The sequence below is a fragment of the Petromyzon marinus genome, chromosome 21, assembly GCF_048934315.1.
Source record: "Petromyzon marinus isolate PM22_M1 ecotype Great Lakes invasive population chromosome 21, UKy_Petmar_22M1.pri1.0, whole genome shotgun sequence".
NCBI classification, from domain to species: domain Eukaryota; kingdom Metazoa; phylum Chordata; class Hyperoartia; order Petromyzontiformes; family Petromyzontidae; genus Petromyzon; species Petromyzon marinus.
In genome coordinates, this window is record NC_133687.1 from 3,821,850 (window position 1) to 3,848,324 (window position 26,475).

At 54.8% G+C, this 26,475-nt stretch overlaps 2 protein-coding genes across 5 annotated transcripts in view; both read right to left on the bottom strand.

Moving 5' to 3' along the window:
• Positions 1-88: 88 nt before the first annotated feature.
• Positions 89-2,427, bottom strand: LOC142925591 (uncharacterized; the record flags this gene model as incomplete). The annotated part of the gene is made up of 1 exon (XM_076068637.1): positions 89-2,427. A coding segment is annotated over one exon (1,575 nt), but the record flags the coding sequence as incomplete, so codon positions are not given.
• LOC142925537 (glutamyl aminopeptidase-like) overlaps positions 2,422-26,475 on the bottom strand; it is a 43,415-nt gene continuing 19,361 nt past the window's right edge. For 3 of the 4 annotated variants that reach the window (XM_076068419.1, XM_076068417.1, XM_076068418.1), the window contains 7 exons: positions 19,356-19,486; positions 18,726-19,063; positions 14,159-14,300; positions 11,245-11,376; positions 4,496-4,616; positions 3,628-3,782; positions 2,422-2,559 (listed from right to left, as the gene is read on the bottom strand). In XM_076068419.1, the coding sequence (XP_075924534.1) occupies positions 2,437-2,559; positions 3,628-3,782; positions 4,496-4,616; positions 11,245-11,376; positions 14,159-14,300; positions 18,726-19,063; positions 19,356-19,486 (1,142 nt within the window). In that variant the 3' untranslated portion in view covers positions 2,422-2,436. The remainder of the gene's footprint in view (positions 2,560-3,627; positions 3,783-4,495; positions 4,617-11,244; positions 11,377-14,158; positions 14,301-18,725; positions 19,064-19,355; positions 19,487-26,475) is intronic. The other variant, XM_076068420.1, reaches the window with a different exon arrangement.

Consider the following 26,475-nt stretch of genomic DNA (forward strand, 5'->3'; position numbering starts at 1 on the left):
GGGGGAGGAGGAGGGGGGAGGAGGAGGGGGGAGGAGGAGGAGGAGGAGGAGGAGGAGGAGGGGAGGAGGAGGAGGAGGAGGAGGGCGGTGACGTGGTGGCAGGCGAACTTCTTTCTCACCGTGTGCACGAGGTGCAGAGGAAGGTCAACAAACTAAACACAAAGAGCAGTCCTCAAGTAGTGAGAGTGAGAGGGTGAGAGGGTGAGCGAGTGTGAGAATAAGTGAGAGTGTGAGTGTGAGAGTAAGTCAATCTGAGTGAGTGAAAGAGTGAGAGAGTGAATGTGAGAGTAAGTGAGAGTGTGAGAGTTAGTGAGAGTGAGTGTGAGAGTGAGTGAGAGTGTGAGTGTGAGAGTGTGAGTGTGTGAGGGAGTGAGAGAGTGAGGGTGTGAGAGTGAGTCAGTCTGAGTGAGTGTGAGGTGGTGAGTTTGAAAGTGAGTGAGAGAGTGAGTGTGAGAGTGTGAGAGAGAGAGAGGGTGAGTGTGAGAGTGTGAGAGAGTGAGAAGGTGAGTGTGAGTCAGTCTGAGTGAGTGTGCGAGTGAGCGAGTGAGAGTGAGTCAGTGTGAGTGTGAGAGAGTGAATGTGAGAGAGTGAATGTGAGGGTGAGTGAGTGTGAGGGTGAGTCAGTCTGAGTGAGGGTGGGTGAGTGTGAGAGTGAGTGAGTGTGAGAGTGAGTATAAGAGTGAGTGAGTGTGTGAGTGTGAGAGTGAGTGTGTGAGTGTGAGAGTGAGTGTGTGAGTGTGAGAGTGTGAGTGTGAGAGTGAGTGTAAGAGTGAGAGTGTGTGAGTGTGAGAGTGAGTGTAAGAGTCAGCGTGTGTGCTCGCTAACAGCACTTGCCCCTACAGTCTGTTAAGGCTATACGGGGGATCTTTTTGAGTGTGAGAGTGAGTGTGGGAGTGTGAGTGTGTGAGTGTGAAAGTGAGTGTGAGAGTGAGTGTGAGAGAGAGTGTGAGAGTGTGTGAGTGTGAGTGTGAGAGTGAGTGTGAGAGAGAGTGTGTGAGTGTGTGAGTGTGAAAGTGAGTGTGAGAGTGAGTGTGAGAGAGAGTGTGAGAGTGTGAGAGTGTGAGAGTGAGTGTGAGAGTGAGTGAGTGTGAGAGTGAGTGTACGAGTGAGAGTGTGTGAGTGTGTGAGAGAGAGTGAGAGAGTGTGAGTGAGTGTGAGAGTGTGAGTGTGAGTGAGTGTGTGAGTGTGAGAGTGTGAGTGTGAGCGTGTGAGATTGTGAGTGTGAGAGTGAGTGTGAGTGTGTGAGTGTGAGTGTGTGAGTGTGAGAGTGTGAGCGTGTGAGATTGTGAGTGTGAGAGAGAGTGTGAGAGTGAGTGTGAGAGTAAGAGTGTGAGAGCGTGAGTGTGAGAGAGAGTGTGAGTGAGTGAGTGTGAGAGTGAGTGTGAGAGTGTGTGAGTGTGAGAGTGTGAGTGTGAGAGTGTGTGAGTGTGAGAGTGAGTGTGAGTATGAGAGTGAGTGAGTGTGAGAGTGAGTGTGTGAGTGTGAGTGTGGAGAGTGAGTGTGTGAGAGTGAGTGTGAGTGTGTGAGTGTGAGAGTGAGTGTGAGAGTGAGAGTGTGAGTGAGTGTAAGTGTGTGAGAGTATGAGTGAGTGTGTGAGTGTGAGGGTGAGTGTGTGAGTGTGAGAGTGAGTGTGAGAGTGTGTGAGAGTGAGTGTGAGTGTGTGAGTGTGAGAGAGAGTGTGAGTGTGTGAGTGTGAGAGTGAGTGTGTGAGAGTGAGTGTGTGAGTGTGTGAGTGTGAGAGTGAGTGTGAGAGTGTGTGAGAGTGAGTGTGAGTGTGTGAGTGTGAGAGAGAGTGTGAGTGTGTGAGTGTGAGAGTGAGTGTGTGAGAGTGAGTGTGTGAGTGAGTGTGAGTGAGTGTGAGGGTGTGAGTGAGTGTGAGGGTGTGAGTGTGAGAGAGAGTGTGAGTGTGTGAGTGTGAGAGTGAGTGTGTGAGAGTGAGTGTGAGTGAGTGTGAGAGTGTGTGTGAGAGTGTGTGAGAGTGAGTGTGAGTGTGTGAGTGAGTGTGAGTGAGTGTGAGAGTGTGAGTGTGAGAGAGAGTGTGAGTGTGTGAGTGTGAGAGTGAGTGTGAGAGTGTGTGAGAGTGAGTGTGTGAGTGAGTGTGAGAGTGTGAGGGTGTGAGAGTGAGTAAGTGAGTGAGAATGAGAGTGAGTGAGAATGAGAGTGAGTGTGAGTGAGTGTGGTGAGTGTGAGAGTGTGAGAGTGAGAGTGAGTGTGAGTGAGTGTGAGAGTGTGAGTGTAAGAGAGAGTGTGAGTGTGTGAGTGAGTGTGTGAGTGAGTGTGAGAGTGAGTGTGAGTGTGTGAGTGTGAGTGTGTGAGAGTGTGTGAGAGTGAGTGTGAGTGTGTGAGTGTGAGAGAGAGTGTGAGTGTGAGAGTGAGTGTGAGTGTGTGAGTGAGTGTGAGTGAGTGTGAGTGAGTGTGAGAGTGTAAGAGAGAGTGTCACCTCACCATCCTCCACTCTGGCAGGAAGCTGTGCACTCCCAGGAACTCGAAGTAGCTGGCGAACCCCTCATTGAGCCACAGGTCGTCCCACCACTCCATCGTCACGATGTTGCCGAACCACTAGGGCAGGGGGCACGGGGCAGGGGGCACGGGGCAGGTGGGCAGGGGCAGGTGGGCAGGGGGCAGGGGGCACGGGGCAGGGGGCAGGTGGGCAGGGGGCAGGGGGCACGGGGCAGGAGCCACAGGTCGTCCCACCACTCCATCGTCACGATGTTGCCGAACCACTAGGGCAGGGGGGCACGGGGCAGGGGGCAGGGGGCAGGGGGCAGGTGGGCAGGGGCAGGTGGGCAGGGGCAGGTGGGCACAGGGCAGGGGCAGGTGGGCAGGTAGCCAGGGGGCAGGCAGGCAGGGAGCGGGTAGACAGGGAGCGGGTAGGCACGGGGCAGCCAGGCAGGGGGCAGGGGGCACGGGGCAGGGGGCACGGGGCAGGGGGCACGGGGCAGGGGGCAGGGGGCACGGGGCAGGGGGCAGGAGGCACGGGGCAGGGGGCAGGAGGCACGGGGGTGGTGTCCAGTTGGAGCCGTGGTCGCTCTGCAGCTGTGGTGCTGTCAGCGCCGGGACAGAGCGGCCACCAAGATCCATCCTCCACACGGAGCCACCCCCACGGGGGTCCTCTCAGTCCCCCACGGGGGTCCTTTCAGTCCCCCACGGGGGTCCCTCCAGCCCCCCACGGGGGGTCCTCTCAGTCCCCCACGGGGGTCCTTTCAGTCCCCCACGGGGGTCCTCTCAGTCCCCCACGGGGGTCCCTCCAGCCCCCCACGGGGGTCCTCTCAGCCCCCCACGGGGGTCCTCTCAGTCCCCCACGGGGGTCCATGATTTGTGGGGTAGTGGTGGTGGTGTTGGGGTAGTGGTGGGCTGGTGGTGGTGGTAGAGGGGCGGTGGTGGTTGAGTGGTGGTGGTGGGGGGGTAGTGGTGGTGGAGTGGTGGTGTTGGTGTTGGAGTAGTGGTGGTGGTGGTGGTGGGGGGGTAGTGGTGGGGTGGTTGAGTGGCGGTGGTGGTGGTGGGGGGGTAGTGGTGGGGTGGTAGTGGTGGTGGGGTGGTGTGGGGGTAGTGGTGGGGTGGTGGTGGTTGAGTGGTGGTGGTGGTGGTGGTTGAGTGGTGGTGGTGGTGGTGGGGGGCGCCCCCCACCTGGTGCGTGAGTTCGTGTGCCACGACTGCTGCCACGCGCTGCTGGTTGAAGGAGGATGACTCGCGGGGATCGTAGAGGAGGTTGGTCTCGCGGTACGTGATCAGTCCCCAGTTCTCCATCGCGCCCGTCCCAAAGTCCGGGATCGCGATCTGGTCTGAGTGCACGTGGGGAGGTGAGTACACGTGTGGGGGTGAGTACACGTGTGTGTACGTGGGAGTGTGGTGGTACACGTGTGTGTACGTGGGAGTGTGGTGGGTGACATGTGTGTACGTGGACGTGTGGTGGGTGACGTGTGTGTACGTGGGAGTATGGGTACACGTGTGTGTACGTGGGAGTGTTGGTATGCGTGGGGGTGAGTACACGTGGGGTAAGTACACGTGGAGTGAGTGCACGTGGGGTGAGTACACATGTCTGTCTGTACACGTGTGTGTGTGCAAGTGCTCGCTAACACGACTTGCCTCAAAAGTCTATTGAGGCTATACGGGGATCTTTGATGTGTGTGTGTGGAGCGGTGGTGCATTGGTTAGCGCAATGTGCTACGAACCTTGAATCCCGCTCACACATATACACACACACGCTACCACCCACTTGTAGGCTCACTCACCGATTGGCTCGCTCTCCGATGGGCTCGCTCACCGATTGGCTCGCCCTCCGATGGGCTCGCTCACCGATTGGCTCGCTCTCCGATGGGCTCGCTCTCCGATTGGCTCGCTCACCGATTGGCTCGCTCACCGATTGGCTCGCTCTCCGATTGGCTCGCTCACCGATTGGCTCGCTCACCGATAGCCTCACACCCTGATTGGTTCGCTCGCTAATGGACTCGCCCGCCGAGTGGCCCGCTGCCTGAGTGGGCGTGCGTCACCGCACCCAGCTTGGGTAGCGAGTAGTTCATGCCGAAGTAGCTCTCAAAGTAGTCGAAGATCACGAGGGTTGCGTTCGCAGCAAACTGGGCCGTCACCTCCTGCTCCTCCTGAACGTACACGCGGAGCTGGGGGGCCACGGGGGAGAGGGGGGGGGGGGGAGAGATGTTAACTATCTCGCCTGGTACACAGGAGGTCCTGGGTTCGATCCCAACCACGACCCTGACCCCTGTTATGTATATATATATTTTTTTTAATAGCAGTACTATTTGCCTACTGCTATGCTATGTCCACGTGATAAGCCCCCTTCGTCGAGCTATCGTTTGTGGTGGCCCAGGTCGCCGCACAGCTCAGCGAGGGCTTTACCTGGTAAGGTAAAATAGATCACCAGTCGACCAAGCGTCAGGAACCCCAACCCCACGGCTCCCACCTCCTGCTGTTTGGGTGTGGGACTGCACGTGGGGGATACTTTTGCTTATTTTCCGCGTGTCTGTACGCGCGCGTGTGTGTGTCTGTGTGTATCTGTGTCTCTGTGTGTGTGGGGAGCGATAGTGTAGCGGTTAGCGCTACGCTGCGCTATGAACCCGGCGACCCGGGTTCGATTCCCGCTCACGGCCAACACCCAGTGACGATTTTCTGAACCGGTCCCGGGCCTCCCCTAGGTCGACTCAGCATCAAATGAGTACCTGGTGCGGTGTGTAGTAAACATCGCCACTGGGGAGACAAAGGCGGTCGGGCGTGGTGCTGGCCACCCACCCCCTCGTGTGTACCGTTCCGGCCTTCATAGGTGCTCGCTAACAGCACTTGCCCCTACAGTCTGTTAAGGCTATATGGGGGATCTTTGTCTTTGTTTTTTTTTTGGGGGGGGGGGGGAGCGGTGGTGCAGTGGTTAGTTGCGCATGCGCCGCGAAATCCGGCGGCCCGAGTCAACGCTCGTGGCTACGGTCGCTAGCGGCGAGCACCGGAACCGCTGCTGGGCTTCCCGCAGGTCGGCTCGGCCTTAAATGAGTGCCTGGAGTGATGCGCGAACATTGCTGCTGGTGAGACAAAGGCGGCCGGGCACGGCGTTGGCTACCCACTGTTTGGCTTCCGCTACACGAGGGGGGGGTGGGTGGGTGGCCGGCCAGCACCAAACCCGGCCGCCTTCGTCTCCCCAGTGGCGATGTTTACGCATCGCATCAGGCGGTCATTCGCGGCTGAGTCGGCCTAGGGGAGGCCCAGGACCGGTTCAGTTGATCGTCACTGGTGTTGGCCGTGAGCGGGAATTGAACTCGGGTACGCTCGCGTACACACACACACACACGCGCGGGAGCATACACGCGCACGTCCACACACAGGTACACATACACAACAGCCGCCATACGCCACTAAGTGGTGGTGATGTCACCACGACGCTTGTACCAGGCTATGTGCACGTTGAGGCCACGTGAAGTGTCGAACGCCCGCTGGCAGGAGGTCACGGGGCAGACCCAGCAGGTGCCACGGGTCGACTGACTGAGATGACTGGCTGATGCACCACCTGTGCCCCCTACTGTGTCAACTCGCTGTGCTTTAGCCACCCGACGCTCCGCTTGTTGTTGTGAGCGTCGCTCCTCTGCCCTCCGTTGTTGTTGGAGGGCGACTGCCTCCAACTGCCCGTAGGCAGGCCAGCCTAAATGTTTCTAACCGGCGAAGATGTTCTATTAGGGGGGTCCACGTTTCGCAAGCGTAGAGAAGGGAGGGGGAATGACCGTGGCCGAGAAGACCTGAAGCTTAGTGCGGAGCGACAGACCAGGTAGCTTCCACACAGCGTTACGCAACCGATGAAAAGATATTGCCGCTCGACTGATTCGGAGTGAGACCTCTGCTGTTAAACTGGAGCCGGTCATAAGCACACTGCCCAGGTATGGGAAACTCTCCACTCTCTCCACAACTGCCCCATCACCAAGGTGCAGTGTCCGATGGTACAAAGTACCCAGGCAGGTGCTTAGTACGTACACACGCACGCACGCGCATACACAAAGACAAAGATCCCCCATATAGCCTTAACAGACTGTAGGGGCAAGTGCTGTTAGCGAGCGCCTATCAAGGCCAGAACAGTACCCGAGGTGATAGATGGCCAGCACCACGCCCGACCGCCTTTGTTTCCCCAGTGACGATGTTTACACACCGCATCAGGTACTCATTTGAGGCCGAGTCGACCTAGGGGAGGCCCAGGACCGGTTCATATAATCGCCACTGGTGTTGGCCGTGAGCGGGAATCGAACCCGGGTCGCCGGGTTCTTAGCACAGCGTTGCGCTAACCACTACACTACCGCTCCCCACGCGCGCGCGCACACACGCACACACACATGTACACACACACACGCGTACACACGCACACGCGCGTACACACACACACGCACGCGCGTACACACACGCATACACGCGCGTACACACACGCATACACGCGCGTACACACACGCATACACGCGCGTACACACACGCATACACGCGCGTACACACACGCATACACGCGCGTACACACACGCATACACGCGCGTACACACACGCATACACGCGCGTACACACACGCATACACGCGCGTACACACACGCATACACGCGCGTGCACACACACACACGCGCGTGCACACACACACACGCGCGTACACACACACACGCGCCCCGCGTGGCTGTTATCTACCTGCAGGGCCACTCGATCCTCCATGAACCCGACTGAAATGAGCCCCATTAAGAGATATCGCAAGGTAATCATCAACTCACGTGTGTGAGAGTGTCCCCGTGTCTCTCTCCACGTGTCTCCGTGTCTCTCCACGTGTCCCCGTGTCTCTCTCCACGTGTCTCCGTGTCTCTCTATGCGTGTCTCCGTGTCTCTCCGCGTGTCTCCGTGTCTCTCCACGTGTCTCCGTGTCTCTCTCCACGTGTCTCCGTGTCTCTCCACGTGTCTCCGTGTCTCTCTCCACGTGTCCCCGTGTCTCTCTCCATGCGTGTCGCGGTGTCTCTCTCCGCGTGTCTCCGTGTCTCTCTGCGTGTCTCCGTGTCTCTCTCCGCGTGTCTCCGTGTCTCTCCGCGTGTCTCCGTGTCTCTCCACGTGTCCCCGTGTCTCTCTCCACGTGTCTCCGTGTCTCTCTCCACGTGTCCCCGTGTCTCTCCGCGTGTCTCCGTGTCTCTCTCCACGTGTCTCGGTGTTTCTCTATGCGTGTCTCCGTGTCTCTCCGCGTGTCTCGGTGTCTCTCTATGCGTGTCTCCGTGTCTCTATGCATGTGTCTCAGTGTCTCTCCACGTGTCTCCCTGTCTCTCCGCGCGTGTCTCGGTGTCTCTCTCCACGTGTCCCCGTGTCTCTCCGCGCGTGTCTCCGTGTCTCTCTGCATGTGTCTCCGTGTCTCTCTCCACGTGTCCCCGTGTCTCTCTCCATGCGTTTCGCGGTGTCTCTCTCCGCGTGTCTCCGTGTCTCTCTGCGTGTCTCCGTGTCTCTCTCCGCGTGTCTCCGTGTCTCTCCGCGTGTCTCCGTGTCTCTCCACGTGTCCCCGTGTCTCTCTCCGCGTGTCTCCGTGTCTCTCCGCGTGTCTCGGTGTCTCTCCATGCGTGTCTCGGTGGCTCTATGCATGTGTCTCGGTGTCTCTCCACGTGTCTCCGTGTCTCTCTCCACGTGTCCCCGTGTCTCTCTCCGCGTGTCTCCATGTCTCTCCACGTGTCTCCGTGTCTCTCTCCACGTGTCTCGGTGTCTCTCTATGCGTGTGTCTCCGTGTCTCTCCACGTGTCTCCGTGTCTCTCTCCGCGTGTCTCCGTGTCTCTCCGCCTGTCTCGGTGTCTCTCTATGCGTGTGTCTCCGTGTCTCTCCGCGCGTGTCTCCGTGTCTCTGCGCGTGTCTCGGTGTCTCTCTATGCGTGTCCCCGTGTCTCTCCACGTGTCTCGGTGTCTCTCTATGCGTGTGTCTCCGTGTCTCTCCACGTGTCTCCGTGTCTCTCTCCGCGTGTCTCCGTGTCTCTCCGTCTGTCTTGGTGTCTCTCTATGCGTGTGTCTCCGTGTCTCTCCGCGCGTGTCTCCGTGTCTCTGCGCGTGTCTCGGTGTCTCTCTATGCGTGTCTCCGTGTCTCTCCGCGTGTCTCGGTGTCTCTCTATGCGTGCGTCTCCGATGTCTCTCCGCGCGTGTCTCCGTGTCTCTCCGCGTGTCTCGGTGTCTCTCTATGCGTGTCTCGGTGGCTCTATGCATGTGTCTCGGTGTCTCTCCACGTGTCTCCGTGACTCTCTCCACGTGTCCCCGTGTCTCTCTCCGCGTGTCTCCATGTCTCTCCACGTGTCTCCGTGTCTCTCTCCACGTGTCTCGGTGTCTCTCTATGCGTGTGTCTCCGTGTCTCTCCACGTGTCTCCGTGTCTCTCTCTGCGTGTCTCCGTGTCTCTCCGCCTGTCTCGGTGTCTCTCTATGCGTGTGTCTCCGTGTCTCTCCGCGCGTGTCTCCGTGTCTCTGCGCGTGTCTCGGTGTCTCTCTATGCGTGTCCCCGTGTCTCTCCACGTGTCTCGGTGTCTCTCTATGCGTGTGTCTCCGTGTCTCTCCACGTGTCTCCGTGTCTCTCTCCGCGTGTCTCCGTGTCTCTCCGCCTGTCTCGGTGTCTCTCTATGCGTGTGTCTCCGTGTCTCTCCGCGCGTGTCTCCGTGTCTCTGCGCGTGTCTCGGTGTCTCTCTATGCGTGTCTCCGTGTCTCTCCGCGTGTCTCGGTGTCTCTCTATGCGTGCGTCTCCGATGTCTCTCCGCGCGTGTCTCCGTGTCTCTCCGCGTGTCTCGGTGTCTCTCTATGCGTGTCCCGTGTCTCTCCACGTGTCTCGGTGTCTCTCTATGCGTGTCTCGGTGGCTCTATGCATGTGTCTCGGTGTCTCTCCACGTGTCTCCGTGTCTCTCTCCACGTGTCCCCGTGTCTCTCTCCATGCGTGTCGCGGTGTCTCTCTCCGCGTGTCTCCGTGTCTCTCTGCGTGTCTCCGTGTCTCTCTCCGCGTGTCTCCGTGTCTCTCCGCGTGTCTCCGTGTCTCTCCACGTGTCCCCGTGTCTCTCTCCGCGTGTCTCCGTGTCTCTCCGCGTGTCTCGGTGTCTCTCTATGCGTGTCTCGGTGGCTCTATGCATGTGTCTCGGTGTCTCTCCACGTGTCTCCGTGTCTCTCTCCACGTGTCCCCGTGTCTCTCTCTCCGCGTGTCTCCATGTCTCTCCACGTGTCTCCGTGTCTCTCTCCACGTGTCTCGGTGTCTCTCTATGCGTGTGTCTCCGTGTCTCTCCACGTGTCTCCGTGTCTCTCTCCGCGTGTCTCCGTGTCTCTCCGCCTGTCTCGGTGTCTCTCTATGCGTGTGTCTCCGTGTCTCTCCGCGCGTGTCTCCGTGTCTCTGCGCGTGTCTCGGTGTCTCTCTATGCGTGTCCCCGTGTCTCTCCACGTGTCTCGGTGTCTCTCTATGCGTGTGTCTCCGTGTCTCTCCACGTGTCTCCGTGTCTCTCTCCGCGTGTCTCCGTGTCTCTCCGCCTGTCTCGGTGTCTCTCTATGCGTGTGTCTCCGTGTCTCTCCGCGCGTGTCTCCGTGTCTCTGCGCGTGTCTCGGTGTCTCTCTATGCGTGTCTCCGTGTCTCTCCGCGTGTCTCGGTGTCTCTCTATGCGTGCGTCTCCGATGTCTCTCCGCGCGTGTCTCCGTGTCTCTCCGCGTGTCTCGGTGTCTCTCTATGCGTGTCCCGTGTCTCTCCACGTGTCTCGGTGTCTCTCCACGTGTCTCCGTGTCTCTCTGCATGTGTCTCGGTGTCTCTCTGCGTGTTTCCGTGTCTCTCTGCGCCCGTCCCCGTGTCTCTCTGAATGTGTCCCCGTGTCTCTCCATGCGTGTCGCGGTGTCTCTCTATGCGTGTCTCAGTGTCTCTCTGCATGCGTCCCCGTGTCTCTCCGCGTGTCTCCGTGTCTCTCTGCGCGTGTCTCAGTGTCTCTCTGCGCGTATCTCAGTGTCTCTCTGCATGTGTCTCCGTGTCTCTCTGCGCGCGTCCCCGTGTCTCTCTGCATGTGTCCCCGTGTCTCTCCATGCGTGTCGCGGTGTCTCTCTATGCGTGTCTCAGGGTCTCTCCGCGTGTCTCCGTGTCTCTCCGCGTGTGTCTCCGTGTCTCTGCATGTGTCTCCGTGTCTCTGCGTGTGTCTCTGCGTGTGTCTCAGTGTCTCTCCACGTGTCTCCATGTCTCTCTGCGTGTGTCCCCGTGTCTCTCTATGCGTGTCTCGGTGTCTCTCCACGTGTCTCCGTGTCTCTCTAAGCGTGTCCGTGTCTCTCCACGTGTCTCAGTGTCTCCCCGCGTGTCTCCGTGTCTCTCCGCGTGTGTCCCCGTGTCTGTCCACGTGTCCCCGTGTCTCTCTGCGTGCGTCCCCGTGTCTCTCCGCGTGTCTCCGTGTCTCTCCGCGTGTGTCCCCGTGTCTCTCCACGTGTCTCCGTGTCTCTCCGCGTGTGTCCCCGTGTCTCTCCACGTGTCCCCGTGTCTCTCCGCGTGTGTCCCCGTGTCTCCCCGCGTGTCTCCGTGTCTCTCCACGTGTCCCCGTGTCTCTCCACGTGTCCCCGTGTCTCTCCACGTGTCCCCGTGTCTCTCCGCGTGTGTCCCCGTGTCTCTCCACGTGTCCCCGTGTCTCTCCCCGTGTCCCCGTGTCTCTCCCCGTGTCCCCGTGTCTCTCCACGTGTCCCCGTGTCTCTCCGCGTGTGTCCCCGTGTCTCCCCGCGTGTCTCCGTGTCTCTCCACGTGTCCCCGTGTCTCTCTGCGTGCGTCCCCCCGTCTCACCGGCACGCCGCGTGACGAGGTGCGCTCCACGAAGATGAACTGGTGCACGGCGAAGCAGACGAGGTAGGTGCTCATCGGCACAGAGCGCGCGAACCTCGTCCAGAGCAGCCCCGAGCTGTGAGTGCCATTCTCCTACATCACCATCATCATCATCACCATCATCACAATCATCATCATCATCACCATCATCATCATCACCATCATCATCATCACCATCAGGGCCATCATCATCACCATCATCACCATCATCACCATCATCATCATCACCATCATCATCATCACCATCATCACCATCATCACCATCATCATCATCACCATCATCATCACCATCATCAGGGCCATCATCATCACCATCAACACCATCATCATCATCACCATCATCACCACCATCATCACCATCATCATCATCACCATCATCATCATCACCATCATCACCATCATCATCATCACCATCATCATCATCACCATCATCACCATCATCATCACCATCATCATCACCATCATCACCATCATCACCATCATCATCACCATCATCATCATCACCATCAGGGCCATCATCATCACCATCATCATCACCATCATCACCACCATCATCACCATCAGGGCCATCATCACCATCAGGGCCATCATCACCATCATCATCACCATGATCACCACAATCATCACCATCACCATCATCACCACGATCATTGACATCATCATCATCACCACCATTGTCATAATCACCATCATGACCATCATCACCATCATGACCATCTTCATCACCATCAGGGCCATCATCACCATCAGGGCCATCATCACCATCATCATCACCATCATCACCACGATCATTGACATCATCATCATCACCACTATTGTCATAATCACCATCATGACCATCATCACCATCATAATCACCATCATCATCACCACCATCATGACCATCATCATTATCACAATCATCACCACGATCATTACGATCAACACCAGTACTACTCTATCATCACTACTATCATCACCATAATCATCATCACTATCATCATCACTATCATCATCACCATCCCAAACTCTGCCAGCCACCGCATTCCCAAGCAACTACCGTTTGGTGGGACAGAGGGGGATAAACAGGCACGGCACAGGCTGGAGAAAAGATAGACTCATGGGTGAGTGGATGGGTGAGTGCATGGGTGAGTGAGTCGTTGAGTGAGTGGATGAGTAAGTGGATGGGTGAGTGCATGGGTGAGTGAGTCGTTGAGTGAGTGGATTGGTGAGTGCATGGGTGAGTGAGTAGTTGAGTGGGTGAGTGAGTGGATGGGTGAGTGCATACATGAATGAGTGGTTGAGTGAGTGGGTGAGTGAGTGGATGGGTGAGTGCATGGGTGAGTGAGTCGTTGGGTAAGTGGGTGAGTGAGTGGATGGGTGAGTGCATGGGAGAGTAAGTCGTTGAGTGAGTGGGTGAGTGAGTGGATGGGTGAGTGCATGGGTGAGTGAGTCGTTGAGTGAGTGGGTGAGTGAATGGATGGGTGAGTACATGGGTGAGTGAGTGAGTCGTTGAGTGAGTGGGTAAGTGAGTGGATGGGTGAGTGCATGAATGAGTGAGTGGTTGAGTGAGTGAGTGGATGGGTGAGTGAGTGGATGGGTGAGTGCATGAATGATTGAGTAGTTGAGTGAGTGGGTGAGTGAGTGGATGGGTGAGTGAGTGGATGGGTGAGTGCATGAATGATTGAGTAGTTGAGTGAGTGGGTGAGTGAGTGGATGGATGAGTGAGTGAGTGGTTGAGTGAGTGGGTGAGTGAGTGGATGGGTGAGTGAGTGGTTGAGTGAGTGGGTGAGTGAGTGGTTGAGTGAGTGGGTGAGTGAGTGAGTGAGTGGATGGGTGAGTGGGCTAGAGAAGCGATGGACTGATGTGCTACAGGGAGATGTGGAGCTGAGTGGATTTGCCGATGACCGGTATCAGAAGTGTAAAAGTTGGCCTCTTTGGAGGAGGATGGTGGTGAAGGACGCTACCGACTGAGCAGTTGGAGGCAATTGCCCTCCAGCTACAACGGAGGGCGGAGGAGCGATGCTCACAACGATCAGCAAAGTGGTGAGCACCGTTGGTGTATCTGCCGATTGTCTCAGTCAGTCAACCCATGGCACCTGGGTCTGTCTGTCCGTGCGTGCAGTGAATGAGCAAAAAGGTGAGTGGGCGACCAGGTAAGCGAGAGAGTGAGTGGGCAAGCGTGTGAGTGAGCATGTGAGTTAGCGAGTGAGTGAGCGAGTGGGCGAGTGCGTTAGCGAGTGAGTGAGTGAGCGAGTGGGCGAGTGGACGAGTGGGCGAGTGAGTGAGCAAGCAAGTGAACGGGCGAGTGAGTGAGCGAGCGGGTGAGTGAGTGAACGGTTGAGCGAGTGAGCAAGTGAATGGGCGAGTGAGTGAGCGAGTGGGCGAGTGAGTGAGCGAGTGGGTGAGTGAGTGAGCGAGTGGGCGAGTGAGTGTGTGAGCAAGTGAACGGGCAAGTGAGTGAGCGAGCGGGTGAGTGAGTGAACGGTTGAGCGAGTGAGCAAGTGAACGAGCGAGTGAGTGAACGAGCGGGTGAGTGAGTGAATGGTTGAGCGAGTGAGTGAGCGAGCAAGTGAATGGGCGAGTGAGTGGACGAGTAAGTGGGCGAGTGAGTGAACGGTTGAGCGAGTGAGTGTGTGAGCAAGTGAACGGGCGAGTGAGTGGGCGAGTGAGTGGGCGAGTGAGTGAACGGTTGAGCGAGTGAGTGAGCAAGCAAGTGAATGGGCGAGTGAGTGAGCGAGCGGGGGAGTGAGTGAACGGTTGAGCGAGTGAGTTTGTGAGCAAGTGAACAGGCGAGTGAGTGAGCGAGTGGGCGAGTGAGTGAACGGATGGGTGGGTGAGTGAGTGTGTGAGCAAGCAAGTGAACGGGCGAGTGAGTGAGCGAGCGGGCGACTACCTCTGGCGGCATGTTGGAGAGCGCCGAGTACTCCCTGGGGTAGGAGAGCGTCACCGTGAATGTCGCCTTCCTGTTGGGCTCGTCCAGGCACGGGAAGGACTTGCGCGCGTCCGTGGGTTCGTGGTCCGTGGCTGCGATGTAGCTGAGAGGGGCGAGGGAGGAGAGGAGAGAGAGAGGAAGGGGAGAGAGAAAGGAGAGAGATGACAGAGAGAGGTAGGTGAGAGAGGGAGGTGGGGGAGGCTCAGCGTCTCCTACTCGTCCACGATGAACCCCACGAGTATGTGCCAGAGGCAGTACACTGGACAGAGAGCGAGAGTAAGCGACTGCTACTACTTAACTACAATTTGTTGTATCATACCAGACGAGGCCCAGCTGAACTCTGCAGTTCCTTCGCAGAAGCGACCCGGCCACTAATGATAGCTCAGCAAAGTGGCTGTCGCGTGGACGTTAATCGCAGCGAGAGACACACGCGCAGACTCCAAATCTACATACAGCAGGCTTCAGAGTCGCAATGGAACCCCACGACCTCTCGTATACCGGGCGAGGGAGTTGACATCTCCTAGCCACCGCGGCGCGCGACGCAACGGGGAGGGATAGAGACCCAGATTCGTCGCTCCCTCCGCGACGTAGCCATTGACATCGTCACCACTCACCCTCCAACACTCACCCCACAACACTCACCCCCCAACAACAAGAACAACCGCCATTCACGACTAAGTGGCGGTGACGTCACCACGACGCTTGTGCCAGGCTATGTGCACCCTGAGGCCACGTGAAGTGTCGAACGCCCGCTGGCAGGAGGTCACGGGGCAGACCCAGGTGCCACGGGTCGACTGACTGAGATGACTGGCTGATGCACCACCTGTGCCCCCTACTGTGCCAACCTTCTGTGCTTTAGCCACGCGGCACTCCGCTCGTTGTTCTGAGCGTCGCTCCTCCGCCCTCAATTGTTGTTGGAGGGCGACTACCTCCAACTGCCCAGTAGCGTCCTTCACGAGCCTCCTCCACAGAGGCCGATCTTGACACCGCTGGTACCAGTCATCGGCAAGTCCACTCAGCTCCACGTCCTCCTGTACCACATCACTCCATCTCTTCTCTAGCCCGTGCCGCGCCCGCTTAGCCCCCTCAATCCGGCCAAACAAAAGCTGTTTCGGCATGCGGTGGCTGGGCATGCAGGCTACATGACCCAGCCATCGCAGCCTTGCCCGCCAGAGGAGCTCACTGATGAGACCTTGCCCAGATCTTTCAAGGATTTGTGAGCTCCTCACACAATCCAGTCTGGTTAAACCCAGGATGAATCGTAGGCAGGCCAGCCTAAATGTTTCTAACCGGCGAAGATGCTCCATTAGGGGGGTCCACGTTTCGGAAGCGTAGAGAAGGGAGGGAATGACCGTGGCCGAGAAGACCTGAAGCTTAGTGCGGAGAGACAGACCAGGTAGCTTCCACACAGCGTTACGCAACCGATGAAAAGATATTGCCACTCGACTGATTCGGAGTGAGACCTCTGCTGTTAAACTGGAGCCGGTCATAAGCACACTGCCCAGGTATGGGAAACTCTCCACTCGCTCCAGAACTGCCCCATCACCGATTGGGAGTTGTGGGGGTGAAGTGTCCGATGGTACAAAATACCCAGGCAGGTGCTTAGTTTTGGTGGGGCTGATGGTAAGGCCCCACCTCTTAGTGGCACGCTCCAGTCTCAGCAGCAGCGCCTCTAACTCCTCCTCTGAATGAGCAGCTATTACCAAATCATCGGCATACATAACGTGGTTGAGCAATAGGGAGCCATCCCTTGACCGCACCCGGGCATCGATCAGCCTCCCATTATATCTGTACCATATGGAGATTCCCCCGGTACAGCTATTGAAGGTTTCACGAACTACGTGGTCAAAATAGATGTTAAATAAAGTGGGAGCCAGAGGACATCCCTGTCGCACCCCAAGGTGTAGAGGGAATAGCTCTGACTCCCGGCCACGAAGTTTTACCCAGGCCCGCTCACCTTCATGAAGGTCCTTAATGATCGTGAGCAGAGGGTCAGGTACTCCAAAAGCACGAAGAACAACCCAGAGCCCAGGCCTACTGATGGTATCATAGGCCTTGACCAGGTCAATAAAGCAGAGATGTAGGTCTTGTTGGAATTCCCTACACCTCTGCTGTAGCAGACGGACAGAAAATATGGCATCTGTGCAGGACCGCCCTTTCCTGAAACCGCATTGGGGCTCCGCAAGCCTCTCCTCAGCGTGCCTGGCAAGGCGATGTTGAATAATCCTTGCCAGGACCTTTCTCCGCACGCTGAGGAGTGAGATGCCCCTGTAGTTGTTACAGTGTGTGCGGTCCCCCTTCTTAAAAAGGGGGACCACCAGGGCATCCTTCCAATCCTGCGGAGCCTGTCCAGTGGTCCAGACTGTTGTTATGATGTCATATAGGGCAGTCTGTGCACAAACGCCACCCTCCCTCAGCATTTCGCTTGGGAAATCATCTCTGCCCGCTGCCTTTCCTGGTCTCAGACTCCGGATCGCCTTCAGTACTTCCTCAACAGATGGCACCTCAGCCAGCCACTCACAGGGGGTGACTTCTTCCAATATTTGAGGCGCCGCAGCCTCAGCAGGGTTATCCTCACTTTGTGCCACGATGTTTTCCTGGCTGAGGGATTTTCCCTCCCCCAGGACCTCACAGAAATGCTCAGCAAATCTGCAAACCGGTTCCTGGGGGTCGGAGATTGGATCACCGTTTTTTCCCCTAATGATGGTAATAGGTGTGGCGCTGCAGGTTACTTTTTTGATGGAGTTAAATAGAGATTTGTGATCCCGGGCCACTGAGGCAGACTCCATCTCCTCAGCAACCCGCGACCACCGCCCATCCTTGCAGCGCCTCACGGCTCTCCAAACCTCCGAGCGAAGGCTGCGGTAAGCCTCCTCATTCTCTGACGTGGGATTTTGTAGCCGATGACAGTGGGCCTGTTGCTTTTTCTCAACCATCCTGAACACCTCCTCTGTCAGCCAGGGTCTCTGGGGAGGTCTGGACCGCGTACCCAAAGCAGCCATTGCAGCTGCATGAGTCACAGTCCTAAACCTCGCCCATTTACCTTCGACATCAGGAGGAGTCGGGGACGATGCCAATCCCAGCCGCAAGCGATGATGAAATTCTCGCTTGCAACTTTCATCAGATAACTGAGACCAGGCCACTTTAGGTTTAAATGTGGTCCTGGGTGTACACCCACCACCGGAGTGGAAGAATGGCAGGCGCATCTTACAGATGACTAGTTGATGGTCAGAGGGCAGATCAGCTCCACGGTAGGTCCTGGTGTCAAGGACATGGGCTCGCATCCGCTGGTCCGTCACTATGTAGATGTTCTTGCTTGGACCCGGCATGCATCCATGATGTTGTGTGGATGCGCCGATGCCGGAACAGCGTGTTGGTAATTAACCCATGGGCTTATTGAGCTGATCTGGCCCATGCCCTCCAATCACTCCAGACCAGGTGCCAGCATCATGACCAACTCGGGCATTGAAGTCACCCAACATGATGACTCTAACCCGAGGGGCCACTTTAGCCAGCACCCGTGACAGGAGGTCATAGAAGGCATCTGACTCATCGGCTTTGCCTGCATCCCTCCACAGATGTTCATCTTCGGTGGGGGCATAAGTAACCACGACCACCATTCCTCGCCTCCGGTTGATGGGAAGGCGAGCCCAAAGTAGCCTGGGGCTTACAGCTTCCCACACCTTACGGCCACGCTCCCACGCCCCCTTCATTATTTTGTTCAAAAGAAGAGCCACACCCTGTTGTTTGGCAGTCTGCTCCCACAAGTAGAGGACTCTCCACCCCTCATGGTGGCAGGAGCCAGAACCGGTCCACCGGACCTCCTGAATGCCACATAGATCCAGGCGGTACCGGTCCTGCTCCCGACAGCGGAGTGGCAGCTTCTCCTCCTCAGTGAGCATTCGAACATTCCACGTGGCCACCCGTAGTGGTTTTTCGTTGTTTTTGGAGGAGTCCCGAGGGTAGATATTCAATCTCCTGGCTCCGCCAATTAGGGTTTGGCCAGGAGACGTCATAGACGCCTGTCCCCCCGGGGCCTCCGGCACAAGCTTATTAGTTATATACTTAATTCGCGGTTTAGTGGTAATTAATTGAAGGTGGAGGGGTTACCAGCCCCTCGCACCCGTCCAGAGCCACTGTTTAGCCCCTGTGGTGGACACAGATGCCATGAGGGGAGGAGCCAATCGAAATTGGACCTCCCCCCACAGCACTGTCCACGACAGATTTGCCCATCCGGCACTCACCCCCCTACACTCCTCACCCCCCAACACTCCTCACCCCCCAACGCTCACCCCCCAACGCTCACCCCCCAACACTCCTCACCCCCCAACACTCACCCCCCAACACTCCTCACCCCTCAACGCTCACCCCCCAACGCTCACCCCCCAACACTCCTCACCCCCCAACACTCACCCACCAGCGCTCACCATAACACTCACCCCAACACTCACCCCAGAGCTCACCCCAGAGCTCGGCCCCCCCCCCCACCCCCTGCAGTGCTCCCCCCCCCCCGCCACGCAGTACTCACCGCGTGGTGCCCCCCACGACGTAGGCGACGCTGTAGAAGCCGACGAGCGTCCCTGTGAGCGGCGCCGAGAAGCTCAGCGTGAGCAGCACGTCGTGGCCTCCCGCCTGCAGCGCCCGCGAGGCCTCCACCACCAGGTACTCGTTGCCCCGCCAGCAGAAGCAGTCCGCCACCCCCACCGCCACCAGCGAGCCCCCCACGACCTCGTCGAGGACGGGCTGCGCGGTCAGCGTCTGGCCGCGGACGTGCACCAGCAGGTAGGGGCCGGGGGGCCGGCCCGCCGCCAGCGAGAGGCGGATGCGGACCTCGCCGTTGTACGTGGAGCCCGCCAAGTCGGGCACCTGCGGGGGGCCGTGGGGAGATTGGTGGGGGGGTGGGGGGGTAGGGGTGGGGGGTAGGGGTGGGGGGGTAGGGGTGGGGGTGGGGGGAAAGGGGTGGAGGCGGAGAGTCGTGGGTTGAGGGTTGAGTGTTGCGGGTCGTGGAACGTGGAGTGGTGAACTCTCACCTCGTGTGACGGGGGTGGTGGTGTGTGGTAAGACTGCTTGTCGTGTACCCCCCCCACGTGTACCCCCCCCCCACGTGTACCCCCCCCCCCCCCACCGCGTGTACCCCCGCAGGCGAGGTGCCACACACCTCGATGTCCACGTCGTAGTGTTGCGCCACGGTGTCCCTGGGCAGACGGAAATCGTTCCAAGGACCATCGCCAACGGAGGATCGTGGGGGGCAAAATCCAGGGGGGTCGGTGGGGGGCACCGGGGGGGCTGCTGGGGTGGGGAGACGGATAGGTGAGGGGCGAGAGAGAGAGAGAGTTCAGGCTGAATCTCCCAAGTGAGGCAGTGGTGGTGGTGGTGATGGTGATGGTGAGAAGTTCTCTCCGTCGCCTGGAATGGAGGAGGTCGTGGGTTAGATCCCGACCCTGCCTCCTCTAGGAATGTTCTAACCCCGTGGTGGCCGCGTGGATTCCGCTCTTCGAATGCTCCGCTGTTGCCCTCCACATTTAACATTGACGTCCACGCATTCAGAGTAGTTGCCTGCTGCTGCTGTAACATTCCACATGACGACGATTAGCCCACCTTGAACGAATCATAACCCGACTTGAACGAATGATAGCCCGACTTGAACGAATGATAGCCCAATCATTTGTTCAAGGTAAAGGCCGCTTCTGATAAAGAGCTAAGTAGCTCGGTGGGCCTCACCTTGTAAGAAAAAATAAAAACACGTAGTTTAGTTTAATAGGTAAACAGTTTAAACGGCGTAGCGCATGCCCCTCACGCGTCTGACGGACGGACGGACGGACTGGCGCGCAGCTCAGCGGGAATTAGACGTTCCGGCCTCAACGAGCGTCGAGGCATTGGCGGCTCATCGCCCGTGTACAGCCCTGTAGAGCCAGTGGTGGAGATTCCACATTCCTATGGCGGGGGGGGGGGTGGATCTATCCATAGGGCAACCACGATATTTGTTTCATCCGCTACCCGCGCCACCGAAGGGAGGGATGACGTCTGACGGCATTCAGTGTTTCGTCCGCGGAGTCAGGCATGCATGCTTGAGCCCTTGCTGTGAAACTGCTTGGTGTTTATAGGCAGGCAACGCTTTCGACATTTAGTGTCTCATCAGCAACGAATGCTCGGTGAACTGCTGGGTGTTTTGTAGGCAACGACCCTCTCCGTTAGCCCCGTTGTCCCCTAGCTCAACACGGCACTTAGCGGGCCGTCGCAGACGTAAAACTGCTGACGGCCGAACCCCATTTCCGTGAGCCATTAGATAGGCGCTATCAGTGAGGGATCAAAGTCGCGTTCGGCGAGGCTGTGTTCAGCATCGTTACGAGGTCTTCTAATGCTTTTTATTGGAGCTGTGGATATAAACCGAAGCACGTACCTGGGGTGGGTTCGCAATGCCGGCACGCATGCAGCCACGCAAGCACATCAGGCCACAACACTCACTCACAGAGACAAAGGGCCCTCGCAGAGACTTCAGACTTTTTGGGGCAAGTGCTGCTCGCGAGTAGCATCTCTCAAGGCCGGCACGGCACACGAGGGGGTGAGTGGCAGCGGGCCAGCAACAACGCCTGCATGCTTCTGAACGTGGAGGGGAAATACCGGAGGAAGATAAATCCACACGGCCACGGTGAGAACGCGCGAGCTCCAAATCTACAGCAGCAGCAGCAGGAGGCGTCAAGGGTCGGGATCGAACCCACGACCTTCCGCATACCAGGCGAGGTAGCTAACATCTCCGAGCCACCGTGGCGCCACGCGATGGCCCTCCTCTTGCGTAGGACGTCACGGGATCTTGAACGTCCACTGTGCGTGAGGTGAGGACCAAGTGTCACCACGATTCGTGCACACGACCGCAGTATTAACCAGGGTGGCCGCTCGATTCGAGCCATTGGCATCCACAACAAGTGGCCCTAACCCAACGTCCCGAACGCTGACGGCTGTGCCATGCTGACGAGTCGTCATGAAGATGAAGGCGGTGTACTCGTGTCTCTCCGTGTCACTGCTTGCATGCTCAGCTCCGCCGAGGTGGTGGTTTAGACAAGGCTGAGAGTTTTGCACCTGCCGTGTGATGATGACGTTGCGAGCACGCAGGGCAAAACTCGGGAGCGGTTCCAACATGCAGTGTCTCATCAGCAGTCCGGCGCACTTGAGCCAATGCTGCCGAACTGCCAGGCGTCTATAGGCATTAACCGGTTTTGACATGCAGTGTCTCATCAGCAGTCCGGCGCATTTGAGCCAATGCTGAATTGCCAGGCGTCTATAGCCAAGGACCGGTTTTGACATGCAGAGTCTCATCACCAGTCCGGCGCACTTGAGCCAATGCTGCTGAACTGCCAGGCGTCTATAGCCAAGGACCGGTCTTTGACATGCAGAGTCTCATCAGCAGGGTCACGCTCACTGAAGCCAATGCTGCTGAACTGCCAGGAGTCTATAGCTAAGGACCGGTTTTGACATGCAGAGTCTCATCAGCAGGGTCACGCTCACTGAAGCCAATGATGAACTGCCAGGCGTCTATAGCCAAGGACCGGTTTTGACATGCAGAGTCTCATCAGCAGACTCACGCTCACTGAAGCCAATGCTGAACTGCCAGGCGTCTATAGCTAAGCACCGGTTTTGACATGCAGAGTCTCATCAGCAGGGTCACGCTCACTGAAGCCAATGCTGAACTGCCAGGCGTATATAGCTAAGCACCGGTTTTGACATGCAGAGTCTCATCAGCAGGGTCACGCTCACTGAAGCCAATGCCGAACTGCCAGGCGTCTATAGCCAAGGACCGGTTTTGACATGCAGAGTCTCATCAGCAGGGTCACGCTCACTGAAGCCAATGCTGAACTGCCAGCCGTCTATAGACATTGACCGGTTTTGACATGCAGAGTCTCATCAGCAGGGTCACGCTCACTGAAGCCAATGCTGCTGAACTGCCAGGAGTCTATAGCTAAGGACCGGTTTTGACATGCAGAGTCTCATCAGCAGGGTCACGCTCACTGAAGCCAATGCTGAACTGCCAGCCGTCTATAGACATTGACCGGTTTTGACATGTAGAGTCTCATCAGCAGGGTCACGCTCACTGAAGCCAATGCTGAACTGCCAGGCGTCTATAGACATTGACCGGTTTTGACATGCAGATTCTCATCAGCAGTCCGGCGCACTTGAGCCAATGCTGGTGAACTGTCAGATGCCCACATTGTTTTCCCACGCCGTTCACGAACTTGCTATCCGCGAATCGCGTCTGGTGCTCGACACGAAAGTGCCGAGAGATGAAAGTGCCGAGAGGCACAGGCGATGAGTGCTAAAAGCGATGAAACCAGCACGGTTAGCTACGCGCGGCGCAGATGAAGTGCAAACGTACAATGGGGTACAAAGTAACGAGATCATTTCCGTAGATTTCATTGATTTTTCTTTTTTTAAACGCATTCACACGAGGACATTCGTTCAATGAGAAAGATCGGTTATTCGTGGGCCAATGAAGGATCCCGCGGAATGTACAAATTGACGAGTCACGAGGTGAACGCCGCAGAGGCAAGGACCGGCCTCATTGCAAAGTGACCAGGGGGTCGGTGACCAGTGTAAAGGTCACTCGCTCGTCCCGTTACAGAGTAACTCGTCCAGTCACGTGGCGGCTCGGTGGTTTCACGATCGCCGTGGCCGAGACACTGAGACAGCGCCAGCGAGATGCTGGGTCCAGGGTTCAAGGCCTCCGGGTCTTGGTGTCTGAGTGTGTCTCGGTGATTGTACGCGTGTGTGTGTGTGTGTGCGCGTGTGTGTGCGTGCGTGCGTGATACTGGGGAGCGGTGGCGCAGCGGTTAGCACGCTGCTGAGCCGAGCTGGATTCCCGCTCACAGCCGACACCAGTGACGATTCACCGAAACGGTCCTGCTCCTCGCCTAGGTCGGCTCAGACTAAAACAGCTGGTGCGGTGTGTAAACATCACCACTGGGGGAGACAAAGGCGACCGGGGGTGTCGCCCACCCGCTCGTGTGCCGTTGCCGGTCTTACGAGGTGTTCGCTAACAGCACTTGCCCCTACAGTCTGCTCAGGCTATAGGGGGGATCTTTGTCTCTGCATGCACGGTGAACTTGTTTCGAGCCCTGCGCAGCCAACGGTGCTAATGGGAGGTGCGGGGGATGAGCACCAAACTAACCACAGAGAGCAGCTCTAAAGGAATTAGTCTCCAATTAAATTATTTGAAAGTGGACAGATCAAGTGGCTGCCTCGTTTCGGAGGGAGGAGCGTTCCAGACGGCCGCAGAAGCGCGTCTGGAAGCGCCGCGCAATTCGGCGACCAGTATAGTGTAGTGTATAGTGTAGTGTATAGTTGTAGTGTATAGTGTAGTGTATAGTGTAGTGTATAGTGTAGTGTATAGTTGTGTAGTGTATAGTGTAGTGTATAGTGTAGTGTATAGTGTAGTGTATAGTTGTGTAGTGTATAGTGTAGTGTATAGTGTAGTGTATAGTGTAGTGTATAGTGTAGTGTATAGTTGTGTAGTGTATAGTGTAGTGTATAGTGTAGTGTACAGTGTAGTGTATAGTGTAGTGTATAGTGTATAGTGTAGTATATAGTTGTGTAGTGTATAGTGTAGTGTATAGTGTAGTGTATAGTGTAGTGTATAATGTAGTGTATAGTGTACTGTATAGTGTAGTGTATAGTGTAGTGTATAGTGTAGTGTATAGTGTATAGTGTAGTATATAGTTGTGTAGTGTATAGTGTAGTGTATAGTGTAGTGTATAGTGTAGTGTGTAGTTGTATAGTGTATAGTGTAGTGTATAGTTGTATAGTGTATAGTAGTATATAGTGTAGTGTATAGTTGTGTAGTATATAGTGTAGTGTGGTGTATAGTGTAGTGTATAGTGTAGTGTATAGTGTAGTGTATAGTGTAGTGTATAGTGTATAGTGTAGTGTATAGTGTAGTGTATAGTGTATAGTGTAGTGTATAGTGTAGTGTATAGTTGTGTAGCATATAGTGTAGTGTATAGTGTAGTATATAGTGTAGTGTATAGTTGTGTAGTATGTAGTGTAGTGTATAGTGTAGTATATAGTTGTGTAGTGTATAGTGTAGTATATAGTTGTGTAGTGTATAGTATAGTGTATAGTGTAGTGTATAGTGTAGTGTGTAGTTGTGTAGTATATAGTGTAGTGTATAGTGTAGTGTATAGTTGTGTAGTGTATAGTGCAGTGTATAGTGTAGTGTATAGTGTAGTGTGTAGTTGTGTAGTATATAGTGTAGTATATAGTTGTGTAGTGTATAGTGTAGTATATAGTTGTGTAGTGTATAGTGTAGTGTATAGTGTAGTATATAGTTGTGTAGTGTATAGTGCAGTGTATAGTGTAGTGTATAGTGTAGTGTACAGTTGTGTAGTATATAGTGTAGTGTATAGTGTAGTGTATAGTTGTGTAGGGTATAGTGTAGTGTATAGTGTAGTGTATAGAGCAGTGTATAGTTGTGTAGTATATAGTGTAGTATATAGTTGTGTAGTGTATAGTGTAGTGTATAGTGTAGTGAATAGTGTAGTGTATAGTTGTGTAGTATATAGTGTAGTGTATAGTAGTGTATAGTGTAGTGTATAGTAGTGTAGTGTGTAGTGTAAAGTGTAGTGTGTAGTTGTGTAGTATATAGTGTAGTGTATAGTGTTGTGTATAGTTGTGTAGTGTATAGTGTAGTGTGTAGTATATAGTGTAGTGTATAGAGTAGTGTATAGTTGTGTAGTATATAGTGTAGTATATAGTTGTGTAGTGTATAGTGCTGTGTATAGTGTAGTATATAGTTGTGTAGTGGATAGTTTAGTGTATAGTTGTGTAGTGTATAGTGTAGTGTATAGTGTAGTGTATAGTTGTGACGTGTATAATGTAGCGTATAGTGTAGTGTATAGTTGTGTAGTGTATAGTGTAGTGTATAGTTGTGTATAGTTGTGCAGTGTAAAGTGTAGTATATAGTTGTGTAGTATATAGTGTAGTGTATAGTGTAGTATATTGTTATGTAGTGGATAGTGTAGTATATTGTGTAGTGTATAGTTGTGTAGTGTAAAGTGTAGTATTTTGTTGTGTAGTGGAGAGTGTAGTGTATAGTTGTATAGTGTACAGTTGTGTAGTGTATAGTGTAGTGTATAGTGTAGTGTGTAGTTGTGTAGTATATAGTGTAGTGTATAGTGTAGTGTATAGTTGTGTAGTATATAGTGTAGTGTATAGTGTAGTGTATAGTTGTGTAGTGTATAGTGTAGTGTATAGTGCAGTGTATAGTTGTGTAGTCTATAGCGTAGTTTATAGCGTAGTGTATAGTGTAGTGTGTAGTTGTGTAGTATATAGTGTAGTATATAGTTGTGTAGTGTATAGTGTAGTATATAGTTGTGTAGTGTATAGTTTAGTGTATAGTGTAGTATATAGTGTAGTATATAGTTGTGTAGTGTATAGTGCAGTGTATAGTGTAGTGTGTAGTTGTGTAGTGTATAGTGCAGTGTATAGTGTAGTGTGTAGTTGTGTAGTATATAGTGTAGTGTATAGTGTAGTGTATAGTTGTGTAGTATATAGTGTAGTGTATAGTGTAGTGTATAGTTGTGTAGTTTATAGTGTAATGTATAGTGCAGTGTATAGTTGTGTAGTGTCTAGCGTAGTGTATAGTGTAGTGTATAGTGTAGTGTGTAGTTGTGTAGTGTAAAGTGTAGTATTTTGTTGTGTAGTGGAGAGTGTAGTGTATAGTTGTGTAGTGTACAGTTGTGTAGTGTATAGTGTAGTGTGTAGTTGTGTAGTATATAGTGTAGTATATAGTTGTGTAGTGTATAGTGTAGAATATAGTTGTGTAGTGTATAGTGTTGTATATAGCGTAGTGTATAGCGTAGTGTATAGTGTAGTGTATAGTGTAGTGTAGTGTATAGTGTAGTGTATAGTGTAGTATATAGTTGTGTAGTGTATAGTGCAGTGTATAGTGTAGTGTATAGTGTAGTGTATAGTTGTGTAGTGTATAGTGTAGTGTATCGTGTAGTCTATAGTGTAGTGTATAGTGTACTGTATAGTTGTGTAGTGTATAGTGTAGTGTATAGTGTAGTGTAGTGTACAGTTGTGTAGTATATAGTGTAGTGTATAGTGTAGTGTATAGTTGTGTAGTGTATAGTGTAGTGTATAGTGTAGTTGTGTAGTGTATAGTGTAGTGTATAGTGTAGTGTATAGTGTAGTGTATAGTGTAGTGTATAGTTGTGTAGTGTATAGTGTAGTGTATAGTGTAGTGTGTAGTTGTGTAGTATATAGTGTAGTGTATAGTGTAGTGTATA